Source organism: Cheilinus undulatus, linkage group 6 (genome assembly GCF_018320785.1).
Source record: "Cheilinus undulatus linkage group 6, ASM1832078v1, whole genome shotgun sequence".
NCBI classification, from domain to species: Eukaryota; Metazoa; Chordata; class Actinopteri; order Labriformes; family Labridae; genus Cheilinus; species Cheilinus undulatus.
In genome coordinates, this window is record NC_054870.1 from 51044548 (window position 1) to 51060094 (window position 15547).

General features: G+C 41.2%; 1 protein-coding gene across 1 annotated transcript in view; it reads right to left on the reverse strand.

Moving 5' to 3' along the window:
* Nucleotides 1-15547, reverse strand: part of cdh23 (cadherin-related 23) — a 311828-nt gene that overhangs the window by 130713 nt on the left and 165568 nt on the right. The window contains exons 9-10 of the mRNA XM_041789179.1: nt 9434-9546; nt 3357-3545 (exon numbers count right to left, since the gene is read on the reverse strand). Of these exons, the coding sequence (XP_041645113.1) occupies nt 3357-3545; nt 9434-9546 (302 nt within the window). The remainder of the gene's footprint in view (nt 1-3356; nt 3546-9433; nt 9547-15547) is intronic.

Below are 15547 nucleotides of genomic sequence, written 5' to 3' on the forward strand. Positions count from 1 at the left end.
AAAAAAGAGCTGATGAATCATGGGTGTCAGTTTGGCTGCATTTGGCTGGACCATCAGATCGCAGATTCAGCCTGCCAGCATGCAGGACAAAAAGGCTAAAAAGCTCTATTGTCCCTGCTGCCATCGGCTTTCTAAACAGTTAGCCAAAGCCTGTGTTATTTCTTGGTTTTTTATTGTGTTTTATCATTGTATTGCACACAGTCTCTTGTGCTTCTATTTATTGTGTTGTCAATGCTGTTTTTTTATGATTGATCTGAATATATGTCTTGACTGCTGGCTGCGAAACAAATTGCCCTTCACAGGGATAATAAAGTGAACCTTGAACCTTGAATTATGGGTGTCAGTTTGAGTATTTATATTTCATATGTGGACATTTACTGTAGTTCTGTGACTCTGTTAACCTAAAGTTATGCTTTCTATTTTTTCCCTCTCATTATTATCGCTTTTAGCTAAAGAGGGAGGGTCCCCATATTGGTCTTTGCCCTGGGTCTCTAAATGGCTTAAACCGGCCCTGCCATAAACTTGCAGCTCCCCCTCACAGATCCTTCTGTCCTGCCAGTTTGTTGCTTTCATTTTTCTGTTTCTGCCCCTTTGACAGTATTTATTATCAGTATGTTTAATATCAAATTAAACATCCATGTTTGGACAAGTTTGACTCAATTTTACATTATTTCAAAATGTGATCCGTGTGTGTTTGGCTCGTTGATGATGATGTGCATCATGAAAGTCATCATCATATAGGAGTATGAACACAATTTGAACACAAGACAGCACACCTCTATGAATTAACTTAAAGAACAGACACGCCACCAGCGGACTTCCTCTGCGCTCTTTTACACATGTTCCTCCGTCCAACGGTAGTAATATACAAGTTTTCATTTGAGTTTGGAAGTAAAAGTCTGTCTTCTTTGCATGGACTTATATTTCTAGAGGATTTTGGGAGGATTTTTTAAAGTAGGCCCTTGAGAGCTGCGGGTTGAGTATCACTGCATTAGTTGAATACTTAAAATGGGGGCACATTTTACTCAACACACTCACTAAAAATTTCAAGTATTTTCAAATCATCGGACTAAAGTCCGAGTCAAGTCCCGAGTCATTGATGTCAAAGTCCAAGTCGAGTTGCAAGTTTTTGATAATGTTCTCAAGTCGAGTCCAAAGTCATCAAAATTGTGACTCGAGTCTGACTCGAGTCCAAGTCACGTGACTCGAGTCCACACCTCTGGTCTTTCACGTGACTGCATTAATGTGCTTGGATTTCAGTCACAGCTGTTTGCATCTGTGATTTTTGCTAATGCAAAGCGTTTTGGACAAGCAGCAACCTCTGGTCCTGAAAAATGATGTCTTTTTACAGTTTACGGTTTTGGATATGCATTCATGTGAAACCTCCCAGCCACCGTAGATCAGTGAGGTAAAGATGCTGATAAAACATTAAGAAGTTTTCTGACTTTTACTGAGTGAGACTTTGGTTTCTGTTCTCTGAAGTTCTAAACCAATCCTGTCCTGCCGTGACTGCTCTCCATCCAATCATCCTGCTGCAGCTAAACTCTGTTCTCCTCTCCTCCGAAATCACTCTGCTGCGACCTTCCTCCATCCCAGCTACCTCAATTATGTCATCAGTGCCTGGGTCCAGCATCTCAGATGTCCACTCCTCATCTTATTCTGCTCAGTCCGTCATCACCACCAGCGTCTAGGCTCCACAGAGGGTCCGTCACCACCACCAGGGTCTAGACTCCATAGGGGGTCCATCACCACCACCAGGGTCTAGACTCCACAGAGGGTCCGTCACCACCACCAGGGTCTAGACTCCATAGGGGGTCCATCACCACCACCAGGGTCTAGACTCTATAGGGGGTCCATCACCACCACCAGGGTCTAGGCTCCACAGGGGGTCCGTCACCACCACCAGGGTCTAGACTCCATAGGGGGTCCATCACCACCATCAGGGTCTAGACTCCACAGGGGGTCCGTCACCACCACCAGGGTCTAGACTCCACAGGGGGTCCGTCACCACCACCAGGGTCTAGACTCCATAGGGGGTCCATCACCACCACCAGGGTCTAGACTCCATAGGGGGTCCGTCACCACCACCAGGGTCTAGACTCCATAGGGGGGTTTCCTATCCTGCTGGAGGCCTTGCTCTGCCCTCATAGACATCAGGATGCAGTCACATTGTCACTCTAGTTTAATAGTCTCTCCTGAATGGAATATTTTCATACAGGTAAGGAGTAAAGGTGTGCTACCTCACCAGTGTTCAGACCCCCCCCCCCCCCCCCAGACCCTGAGAGAGTAAACAGACTCCCTCCTCTCTCTCTGCTTCATTTATTCAGACTCCAGGTTCTCCTTCAGTGCAAAGACTTTCTGTTCAAACATTTTCCTCTCTCTCTCTCGCCCCTGTCGTTGTCGCTCTCTCTTTCTGTTCAAACATCTTCCTCTCTCTCTCCCCCCTCTCAGTTATCTGTCGCTCGCCCCCTGGGCGGTCGCTCTGCCTGAATCAATCAGAGTTGACTAGCTCTCGGCTTATCTCCACTCCAGGTGATTGATTTTCCTCGTTAGCTATAATTTGATGCTCTATCCCGTCTCTTCCAGAGCAAATTAAATTGTAGTCCGGTCCAAAGTGCTGCTGTGAGCGAGCAAGTGAGAGAGAGAGAGGGAGAGGGGGTGAGAGTGAAGTGTTAAAGTGTTTGACTTTTTAGTGTGGCTGTGTCACCACGGCGGGCTGATAGATACGGCTAATAGAGCGGACTGGAGCACGCTGTCGTACAACGCCGCTGACACAGATGGGAAGACTTCAGCATTAATAAACAGGAGCTGAAAAACACTGGACTAAAAGAGTTTCTGATCTAAGAGGGAGTTTCTAAACATTCTTTTATTCTCCACATAACATTCAGAATAAAGTTTAGTGATGGTCACACTGTCGCTGATAGTGTCTGAAGACGTGGACCCCCTTCTCTCACTACGCTAAAGACCACTGCACGCTGAGTCAGGTCAGGTAAGGGATCATATGCTGGTTTGGTTCTAAACCACATCATCCTTGGTCCTGTACTGCTCCAGACTCCTGATGGCTATCCTGCAGGCCTGCTCCAGACCCATGATGACCCAGATGGGTCAGGGAAATATGTTGAACCAATCAACCTTTCCTCTTTTCACCTAAACGACAGGAGTATTAATGGCCTGATTTGATTGGTTGAGAATTTGCAATGATAATTTACTAAGGTGGAGATGATGATATATTCTTCATATAAAAGGTCATAGTCTAAATGTCTCTGCTGTTTTCTGATTTAATCTCAGCAGCCGCTCTGTCATCCAACCACAGACCTGACGTCACCTGGTCCAGGTGTGACCGTGCATCCTCTCACCTCGTCTTTGTCCTCGGCCTGGATGAAGAGCGGCAGAGCGAAGCCGACCTGGGCCAGTTCGGTGATCCGGACCCTGTACTCTGAGCTGTTGAACTTTGGAGCGTTGTCGTTTTTATCGATGAGCAGGATGGTGAACGTGGTCATCACGGTGGCGTCTGACGGGCTCCGGTCATCCTTCAGCTCCGTCGCCTGATACAGAGAGAGAAACAGAGACTCAGAGGAGAGACCAATCACAGGTCTTCTTTCATATCCATCTGTCCTTTTGATTAACCTCTGTCTTTGTTAAGGTACAGGTTATTAACCTTTGTAGTGAATGAGACAGTAGATAGAGCCAGAAAATGTGGAGAGAGAGAAGCGATGCACGTAATAGCTGCAACAGACTGAACCTGAATGAAGTACATTCCATTATGGCACTAGGTGGCGCTGCACGCTGCAGTCATCATCAGAACATTTCTACATCCCTGCTATGATCCCTACACTTTACGACAAAGTGATTTCACCACAGGTGAACTGATTCACCTGGAGAAAAGGTGATCCAGATCACTAATGACTTAGTCCTGCAGACCTCCAACTACAGCTCTAAACAGATGGAGACCAGAGTCTAGAGGAGCCTAGGACTGAGCTAAAGGTTAGCTGATACACTGAAACAGCTTTTCTCCATCATTTTGTCATAAATATGCTCTGAAAGGGCAGACTAGTGTACTTTTAACATAATAAATCTATATGGTTCTGGTTGGACTGGAATGCCAACAGGGGCCTAGACTGGCCTGTTTGGAGCAAGGATGGAGTGTTTTATAGACATTAAAGCATGACGTCATCTTCAAGGCAAAGAATGGAATGTTTTATGATATCAATGAATGACATCATCTTCAAAGAAAAGAATGGAATGTTTCCTGATATCAAAGAATGACATCACTTTCAAAGCAAAAAAATTTAATATTTTGTGATATCAATGAATGACATCATTTTCAAAACAAAGAATGGAATGTTATTGTTTATTATCATTTAAGGAAGACATCACCTTTGAAGCAAAGAATGGAATGTTTTATTAACATTAAAGGACATCTTTAAGGCCAAGGATTGAATTTTGTTGACTTTAAAGGATGACATCATCCTTAAAGCAAAGGGTGGAATGTTTAATTGATATTAAAGGATAAAATCATCTTCAAAGCAAAGAATGGATTTTTTTATTGACAATAAAGGATGACATCAACATCAAAGGCAGAGGATGTAATGTTGGTGAATCCAGTAATGTAACAGTGGAGAAAGGGTCTGATATTGGAGATCCCCCCTAACTTTTCTGACTTCAGTGATTTAAATTTTGTCCTTGCAGTGTTTTCTAGGGGTGGAGAATAAATTTCTTGGTGCAGTACCTCCACGTCATGTCAAATCTGCTATTAAGCTCATTTGGTCTCCCTGGCCTCCACGAAGGTCATGTGACTAACATCAATGAATTAGGAGTCTAAAAACAGATTTAGGTTTATCGGCAAACATTTATTTCTCTCTAACTTAAGATTCCCTCTCTGGAAGTGAGTCATCTAAACTCTCTGTTGTGCATATTTTATATCTTCTAATATGTTTGTATTGTCCATATATAATTGAACTGATGTGATGACAGAATGGTTCACATCTTGTATTTTTCTTGTGAGTAAAGGCCTTTAAATTGAAGAGAACATGGGGGTGGGGGGGCAGTGTGATTGAACAGAAATCATTTCTGTGATGGAGGTGTTCAGCAGGTATTTACAGCTGTTCTTTTATTGGATCAGAGCGAGTGAAGGCAATCATCGAAACACGTTTAAAGAGAGGGCAGGAGAGGGCGAGACAGAGACATTAGAGAGACAGTCTCTGTGGTAGGGTGGGGGGTCTTAAATGATAAAAAACTGAGCCTCAAAAATGAGCAGTTTTTCTTTTTTCACTCTTTATTGACGGTCGAGCACGACACAGGGATGAGGACCTTCAGGAACAACATGATGGCTTCTGGGTAATCACGCTAGTTTAGCCTTTCTGGTCCCGACGCCGCTGAATCATTTGACCTCGCCCCCCCTCGCTCAGCGCCGCCTGAAGTTGAGAAATTAGTTTTATTACGACGGAGGTCCACAATCAATAGAAGCAGCACCTCAGAAAGCACAAGCAAGAGAAAATCCATATCTTATAAATACTATTTTAGGAGACACTTTCTGGTTTTCAGCACTTATTCTACTTTTCTCCATGTAATTATTGATTTCAATTAAAGAGATAGACTCGGCGGGAATATGTACCGACTATCTTTTTCTTTTATTATAAACTTTAACTCCGATTGAATCTCTGCGGGCTAGACCTGCTTCAAAACCATCATTTTGTTTACACTGCAAATATCTAATTTTTACTGTTAAATATTGGACATTATAATCTGGTGTTGCAGTCATTACACAACATTATTTACATTCATGTTCATTTGCCAGGAATGCTAATATTTTCTACAAAGTTCTGCTTCAGATCAAGAAATCAATGGAAGGAAAAGATTTTAAACTCTTGTCCCTTCAGAACTCATGACTATTTCATTTAAGTTTCACTTTAATCAATCAATCAATTAATCTGATTTAATTCCTTTAAAGCTCTACACAGGCCAGTTAGAGAGAGAGCTGAAAAAGTGACTAAACAATATGTTGATAAAGGATTTAAAGCTAATGCACATAATATCATTTCAATTAATATCAATAAAACAAAAGATGAATGATTAAACAGACATTATGGGAAAAACAGTAAAATTATGATTTAAAAAATCTTTAAAGTATAATAAGACTATGAAAAATGGATAATTAATCTAAAATTATAATGGGGAGCTTATAAAATCAGTTATACTCATTAAAACTAAAATATAACATTACTAAATCCCATAAATTTCATGTTAAAAGTGAATTTGAAACTATTATAGGATAATATTAATGATACCTGATAACTAAAAAATATAAAATAAGACTTTTGATGCCTTTATCAGCTTTAAAATATTCACTCATCTTCAAAAGCAAGGATGGAATGTTTTGGAGACTTTAGAGGTTAACATGTTCAAAGGCAAGGATGGAATGTATGATTAACTTTGAAGAAGGACATCATCATCAAAGTCAATAACTGATTAAAAAAACTTTACAAGGTGAATTAATCTTTGTTTTTTCATTCGTTAAACTTTACAACATGGCATCATCTTCAATGGCAAAGATGGAATGTTACATAATTGAAATGATGAAATCATCTTCAAAGGCAAGGATGGAATGTTTGATAAACTTTAAAGATTGACATCATCCTCAAAGTCAAGAAGGGATTTAATAAAATATAAAGTGACATCACCTACCAAGGGAGTGGACGGAATGTTTTCTTAAATTTTAAGGACGACATCATCTTCAATGGTAAGGATGGAAAGTTCTATAAGCTTCAAAGGATGACATCATCCTCAAAGGCAAGAATGGAATGTTTTGTAGACTTTAAAGGCAAACATCATGTTCAAAGTCAAGGATGGAATGTATGATAACCTTTAAAGACTAACATCATCATCAAAGGCAAGAAGGGATCCTTTTTAAAAATAAAACTTTACAAAGTGACATCATCTTCAAAGGGAGAGGATGGAATTTTCAATAAACTTGCAAGGATGACATCATCTATAAAGCAGACATGGAATGTTGGATAATTTAAAAGATGAAATCATCTTCATAGGGAAGAATGGAATGTTTGATAAACTTACAATAAATTTACTATAAACTTTAATCACTGACATCATCATCAAGGTCAAGAAAGGATTTTAAAAAACAATAAGGTGGCATCACCTTCCAAGTTAGAGGACAGAATGTTTTTAAACTTTTAAGGATGACATCATCTTCAATGGCAGGGATGCAATGCTATATAATTTAAATGACGAAATCATCTTCAAAGATAAGGATGGAAAGTTCTATTATCTCATAAGGATGACATCAAATTCAAAGACAAGGATGGAATGTCCTAAAAGCTTCAAAGAACGACATCTTCCAAGTCAAGAATGGAATGTTTATAAATTTTAAAGGAAAATAAAGCCAAGGATGGAATATTCTATAAGCTTTAAAGTATGACATCATCCTCAAAGGCAAGAATGGAATGTTATGTAGACTTTAAAGACTGACATCATCATCAAACTCAAGAGGGGTTTCTTCTTCAAAGGCAAAGGACTGAATGCTTTTTAAAACTTTTAAGGTTGACATCTTCAGTGACAGGCATGGAATGTTTTTAAATTTTAAAGGATATCTTCAAAGGAAAGGATGGAATGTTCTACAAGCTTTAAAGGTGACATCATCCTTAAAGGCAAGGGAGGAATGTTTTAAAAGCTTTAATGACACCATCTATAAAGGCACAAGATGGCACTTTAGAAAGGAGGACATCATCAAAGGCAGAGGATGGAATGTTGGTGAAGCTGGGGATGTTGGGGCCTTTTCTCCTCCATTTAAACCAAATAGTAGACCATGGTTGACAGCTTTTGAAAAGGTGGGTGGGACTGGAGAGGCCTCACTCCTCGCCAGTTCCACCTACATTTCTTAAAGTTGCCAACAAAGGACAGTTAGTGTGAGGAAAAGAATGTTGGTATATTCGTGCTCTTATAATTACGGAGAGATGAAGGTTTATCCATAGTCTGACTGAGACATTTTGTTTTTTTTTTATGGTGGACTGAAAAGATGATTTCAGAATCCAAACTAAATTTCTGCCCTTCCAGATAAACTTTAAATCGACTGTTTTAAAAACTTAAACACAGTTACTTAATTGAACACCAGACGATTATTGAGTCCATCGGCTGCTCTAAAGGTCGTTTATCGTCCTCTTCAGGTGAAAATGATTTGACAGGACACGCCTTTAAGCTCCGCTGTGAAGCCTCTAAAAACCGAGCTCTTTGATGGTAAATTCATCCACTTTCTGCAGACCTGAAAATCCATTTCACGCCACTCCTCACACCCTGCAGGGAACAGGTTCTGTTCTGCACTGGAGGAGGAGAAATGATGGAAAAAGAGGAGAAAGAGGAGAAAGAGGAGTGGGAACGATGGAGAAAGAGGAGAAGGTGGAGGAGTGGACATGGAGGGGGTACGGTGGGAGGTCTAGTCTGAGAGGACGGGGTTGAGCAGAGACTTTGGAAGCCTCTTCAAACAGGCGAGGACGGTAAGACACTAAATCCTCCTAAATCTTCCTGGAGCTGCCAGCAGGTACTGAGGACAGGAGAACCAGAGCAGACATGGACACGCCCATTCAGAGCCTCTGATTGGACATTTTTACTCACTGAAATGTAGTGTTAAACTCCTGTTACGACAGCCAAATTATTAAAACAGTTGGACCCATAAATACAGGTCAAAAAAAAAACAAAAAAACTTTTGGTGTCAGGAATCTTGAATATATGAAAGTTTCATTTTTAAAACTAAATGACAAGAATAAATGAACTTCCTCCCGATATTCTTAGGATTCGCCAGTTTAGGTGTGATAAAGCAGGCCCGCCCCTGGACGGTCCTGGGCCCCTCATGGCAGATTTAAAGGGCCCTCCTCATAACTAAGTTAGTAATATCAAAGTTAGGACTAGCCTCCTGGCTACCATTAGCCACCAGGGCATAGTATGGGTCATGGCTTTAAAAAGTCAAGACTTAATTACCAAAGGGCCGTGGTGAGGGCCAACCAATGATATTCATGTTATCAAAATGAGGAAGATGAAAAAGCTCACACCATTCCATAAAGCGGGGTCCACACATTTTCAACAACCCATAAAATGTGTTTGTGTTGCTTAAACAAGTCATGTTGACTACTTCTGCTGAAATTACACTAGGTTATCATAACTGACATTCAGGATGACTGTGTTTTTACCAACTGTTACTCCCATCCTCTCCCCATGTGGCTGGGCCCCAGGAAGCTCCCCCCTTCATCCCCCTCATGGCCGGTCTCAGATAAAAACAGACTGTTTAAGGCAGCACCAAACTCCCCATACTGATGGATTCATCAACCAAAGCTCTCCCTTCATCCTCTGATCAATCACACCGTCTGTTAACCAATCAGAGAGTCCCGCTCACAGCGTCCCGCTCACTGCGTCCCGTTCAGAGACTCACCTTGACAGTAAGCGTGAATCCGGCAGAGTACAGTGGGTTCTCTCTGTCCAGCTGCCCGTTCACCGTCAGAGAGCCGCTGATGTAGTCCAACGCAAACACGCTGTTAGTGTTTCCTGTAGGAGGGCGAGAGAGAGGGGGGGGTTAGCCAGGTTTTTCAGGTAAATTCATGACCACATCTGGATGTGAACAGGTGAGCTGAAAAAGAAAACAGAGTTTCTTCACTTCTCTCTCTCCCTCCATTTAATAACTAGAAAAGCACTCAGAGAGCACAGACCTCTGCCATTAGCCCTATCTCCCAATAGTGAAGAATCATTAAAAAATTCCTGGATCCGTCCCTATGTGCCCCCCATCACGGCATTTGCTGATTACTCCCTCCATGGGATGGAAACATGGTGAGGTAAAGCATTGGCTTGGCTAGGTGTGGACTGTCATGGTGAAGCATTGCCTGCTGGTGCCAACAGATGCACTGACAGTCTCACCCATGGTCTCACTGGACGACTGGAGGTCATGGCAGAGGGTGAATATTCCTCTATTCCTCCCAGCATTGTGAGTATTCTTGCTATAATTCGCTGTCTTGCTCTCTGTTACGCTCCGACTCGTCTCCTCGACCGGGTGTGCGTCTTTCAAACTCTATAAACTCCAAAACTTTGAATAGAAACACACCCAAAAATGCTGCTGGGGGGGAGCGCAGATGGTCGAGTGGTTTAAGGCGCTACCCATGTACACGGGCGGCCCAGGTTCGAATCTGGCCTGTGGCCCTTTGCCCCATGTCTCTCCCCACTCTCTTCCCTGCTTCCAAGTCAATCCACTGTCCTTCCTCTATCAACTAAAGGCATGAAAAGGCCCAAAAATAAATCTTAAAAAAAAAAAAAAGAAAATGCCGCTGGGATTGAAGTTATTCAGGTCCGCCATCTCCTGGTGTAAAGTGGTAACAGTGCAGACCTCTGCCATTAGCCCTATCTCCCAATAGTACAGAATCCTTTAAAAAATTCCTGGATCCAGACGGTGATCCGGATCAGTCCCAAAATCTAATCACTTCTTCCTTATGCCATTTCTAACATTTCCTGAAAATTTCAAAATCTGTCCACAAGTTATGTTGCTAACAAACGAACAAACCCACCCGATCAATAACCTCCTTGGCGGAGGTAAAAATCTGGGAATCCTGCTACTAGACAGGAACAGGCAGGGCCAAGTGGGGATTAAGACTGAGTTTAAGTGTAAAACCACAATTCCAAAAAAGTTAGGTCGCTGTGTAAGATGTAAATAAAAACAGAAGTCAATGATTGTCAGATCTCAAACCCATATTTGATTCCCCACAGAAAATAAACAACATGTCAGCTGCTGATCTGAGACATTTGAACATTTATGATAAATATTAGCTCAGTTTTAATTTGATGCTAGCATGGCCCCCCTTAAGGGGGATGAATGGGACCGCTTTCCAGGGCCCAGCCAGGTAAGGGGCCCATGGGGGTCAGCAAAATCATGGTCCATTGTAAAGGTAATCTGTGATAATGATTATTTTATTTTTAACCTGAATAATAACCGTTCTAAACAAAGCAACAAAATATAAATTTCATTTGTTTGTGCGGCAGTAGAATATCGCCTTTTAAAAGATGTAAACCTCTTTTCTGACAACAAAATTTCTCTTTTATTGGCAAAGTTAACAGTGTGGATGGGAACACTGAACTAAACTATTTGGAAATAATAATAATAACATAATTTTATTTGTATAGCACTTTTAAAAACATGGGTTTACAAAGTGCTTTGACATGTGTGGAAGTAAACAGAAGAACAAAGCAATAAACCCCAAAAAAGAGAACAAATGACACCTGACAACATCAGCAAAATCCAAAACAATTAAAGAATCTAACCAAAAATATGATAGAGATAATAATTCATCAACATCTAAATACAACAAAAATAGATGTTATGTGATGCCATGCAAACTAAGGCATGTCAGACAACAATCAGCGTGCAGACATCCTGTAATGCTACACAACTAAGACACTGTGGACCTCATGGGGATGCAGGCAGGACACAGACTTCAAGTACCATAAAAACAGTAGATCCAAGTTGGAACCCAGGCAATGCAGGAACCCAGCTACACAGGCTGGGACCGAGAGGACAAAAATTTAAGAGGTGAGAAGCTAAAAGAGAACAATGAGTAGTAAATCAAAAACAAGGGCTAAATAATAGAAGTCAGTCAAATGTAAGTAAAGAGGGCAGAAATATACAAATAAAGCAGAGTAAAACAAGCTCTAAAACTGTAAAGCTGTAAAATTGACAAATAACAGCATAGAAGGAAGCGATAAAGAGATAAAAGCAATTAAAAGAGGAAGACAGAGGCGGATTAAAAAACAGCCAAGGGGCAAGGAATTAAAATGAGGGTGACAGGAAGTAAAGGTGAGTAGAAAATCGAGAGGAAATGAAATATTAAGTAATATAAAGTAATGTTAGACTTCAGAACTCAGCCATGATGTTCAGGAATGTCAAAATGCCAAAAAATAAAACAGACAAGAGTTACACAACTCTAAAGAAAATGATTACATAATTGTGAAAAGAAGTAAGATAGGTAGAAACTGGCAAAAAGAAGTAACAAAAATGTGTAAAAAGCAACTCAAAGGGGCAAAAAGTGGCAGAAAATGGAATATACAGTGCTTAACAAATTTATTAGACCACCACCCAAAGTAGGGTTTATGCCACGGCTGCCCTAAATTAACAGCATTGGTTAAAACTGGTAAAACCAAAATCATTTTTATGTTTCTGCAATGGTTAATACACCAATATGTAGAAGCTCTTTAACCCAAATGAAAATTTTAATGCTAAAATAGAATTATTATTGTTATCCATGAATTTTTAAATTTACTGATTAAAAAAAAACTGAAAACATAGTAAAGCACATCATTATTTCTTGATTAATATGTCAAATTATAGTTATTTACTGTCATTCCTGAACAGAAAAATGAGTTTCAGTGGTTGAATGTTATGCTTGATTCATTTCTGACTTCTCAGAGAAGCCCAGTGAGCTGGCTCAGGTTTGGGTGAATTCAGTTTGAAATTCCTCATTCCGGAAATGTGAAAAAAGTGTTTCCACTGCACTTTTGCGATATATTTCTATAACGAAATGCCTGAAAAACCTCCTCATGAAAGTGTAAAAACTTTTAAGCGATATTTTAGGGTTTTTTAGAAATTCAGGTGTTTCCATTACCAGTTTTTTATCGCGCTATTTCGATTTTGCGCATTTCCAAGTTTAATGGAAACCCAGCTACTGTCACTCCTGCCTCAACTGGAAAACCCCGTCCTTTTCCCCTCCCTCCTCTCAGAACCAAACTGCCCACTTTTGGGGCATTTTTGAATTACGGAGGTGGGCGGAGTTAGCTCTGAGCCGGGGGTTCACTTACACTTTAAACAGTGGCATTATTAATAAGTCCAACATGAGAACCCGTCAATTTAGGGACCAGCTAATTCTGTGGGCAGGCTATCTTCTCTGCACCAAACTTCACTGAGGTAACATGGAAAACTGTTCTGTGGTCAGAGAAATCAAACTCTCTCTGGAAACCGCAGACGCCGTGTCCTGTGGACTAAAGAGGATTTGGACCATCCGGCTTGTTCTCCTGGCTCAGCTCTAAAGCCTGCATCTCTGATGGGGTTACATCCATCATGGCGTGGGCAGTAGACGGAGGTTTTAGAGCAACATATTCTCCCATCCAGGGCCGTTGAGCAGCTAGAATCCAATATCAGACAAGAATGGGACAACATTCCTCTTCCTAAATTCCAGCAACTGGTCTCCTCACTTCTCAGAGGTCTGCAGACTGTTGTTAAAAGAAAAGGAGTGGTTCACAATGCTAAACGTAGCCCTGTCCCTACTATATTGAGATGTGCTGCTGCTATCAAATTTAAAATGAGCTAGTATTTTTCCTGAAATGTTAAAAAGACTCAGTTTCAACATCTGATAAATTGTTTATGATCTATTGTAAATAAAATACGGGTTTATGAGGTCTGACAATCATCACACAGCGACCCAACTTTTTTGGAATTGTGGTTATAAATATAAAGTCCAAAGCCACACATGTTCATGACTACTTTTCTTTAACTGTGTCATGCTGTGTCTTTTAGCTCTGACTGATATAGTCCATGATAAACTCCTTCTCTCAGGTTTTAATGGGTCTAACGGTCTGTAGAGGCTCTGCTGTGACCTGCAGGAACGCTGTGAGTGTACAGTCACTCCAGCCCAGGTCAACACATTAACCTGGCTGTGTTCTACACTCTCTGCTCCGTTATTACTCCAGGAAACGACAGCGAGGAGAGGACGACCACGACGAGGAGAGGAGGAGGAGGAGGAGGATGAAGGTCAGCGTGGTCTGCAGGTAATTCTTCCTGATGGAGGGCAGAAGGTGGAGAAATGACAAAAACTACATTTGATCGTATCCTGATTACCCAATCTAGTGACTGGAGAGTGGTCGAAAAGTTTCCCCATCATAAACCATCAAAACAGACGACATGAGGATCCTGGAGAGTGTCAGAGTTGGGGATATTTTGGCGTCCTGGACTTGCTGTAATAAATAATTTATTTATGAATTTAGTGCATGTCAGCACACGGAGCTGCAGACTCTCTCTGTGATCATCAGGCCTTAAAAATTATTTTTTCTGCTTCAACGGACCAAAAGACGACAATCCACTCCAACAGACGCTACGTAGCCGGGCTGCTGCACTCTCACCTGGACACAAACTCACCAACAGCAGGGTGACACACACCTCATGTGCTCTCACTGTACGGGGGGTGAGTTTTTTAGCACCGCAATGGTTTAGATTATATTTATGAAAAACCTCACTGCGATTGATTGGGGCGTCTCATTTGATTGACAGATAGCTCAACAGGCAGAGGCTACGTTTCTGTCAGCCAGAATGCTAGCTAGCTAGCTGACAGGAAGTCGCGCTTAGTGGGCTGGCCGTTAGGTTGATCCAAAGTTCGGGTGAGACCACGATTTCAATATGGAAGCCGCCACGGATTGGCTTCAAGAGTCGTTTGAGTCCGCCTATTGTAAGCAGATGACTGAGTGAGCGTGGTACGCTCATTCCAACTCAGTTCCTTCCAAAGACTTTATTTTGGTTTTAAAAAGTAGACAAATTATTCAGCTTTTCATGCTGAATTAACTTTTTTTTACCATCCTTGATCAATTTTTAATAATTCCAGGTAAAGTTTGATGATGGTCTTTGGCTCTCAGACTTTTACCGTGTGTGTGTGTGTGTGTGTGTGACAGAATGTTGGGACTCTCTTAGTGAGATCAAAGCCAATATCTTCAGCATAGCAACAACAGGCAGAGCTAACGTGATTGGTCCATCCTCTACTTGTTTCCCTTTGGCTGGTTCATCTGCAGAAATACGTTTAGAGCTCAGAGAAAGTTTCGTACGCCACAGAGAAAACTCAGAGTGATTCAGTTTGACAGACAAGCAGAATCAACCTAACAGGAGAGTGGTTTGATTAGAGCTAAGACTATGTTCACACTGCAGGCCTTAATGCTCAATTCTGATCTTTTCTCAGATCTGATTTTTTGTTTTCCTGTTCACACTGCAGTCAACTTCCAAAAGATCAGATACGTGTCTGATTTAGAACCACATACGAAAGTGGCATGAATCTGATTTGAATGTCAGATTTGGCGCTGTTCACACTGTCAGAAAAAAATTAGATAGGAGTCACATGTGAGCAAAAAAATAAGATTTAGGTCACTTTTAACTGCAGTGTGAATGTAGCCTAAATTGTATGCACATGTTTTTAATAAAACAGTTCATTTATTTCATTTAAAACCATTAAAAACACTCTTGTTTTTGGGAGGCATCTGCTGACCCCCTCTCAGTGTCTCATGACCCCCATGTTGAGAACCACTGGTTTAGAGCATGAAGACGGATTTGAATGGAAAGTTTGAAGAAAAATCTGAAGCCAAAGTCAATGAGTCATGATCTCTAGTTTTGCAACAATAATGACTCCATATACCAACATCCTATCACATACATCCACACTCAGTCGACGTTCAAGCCTTAAGCCGGTTACACATCGCCGCGCTGAAACTAGCCTGAAATCAGCCTCCCTGCCGGAGGAGTCCCCCGAAACGCCGA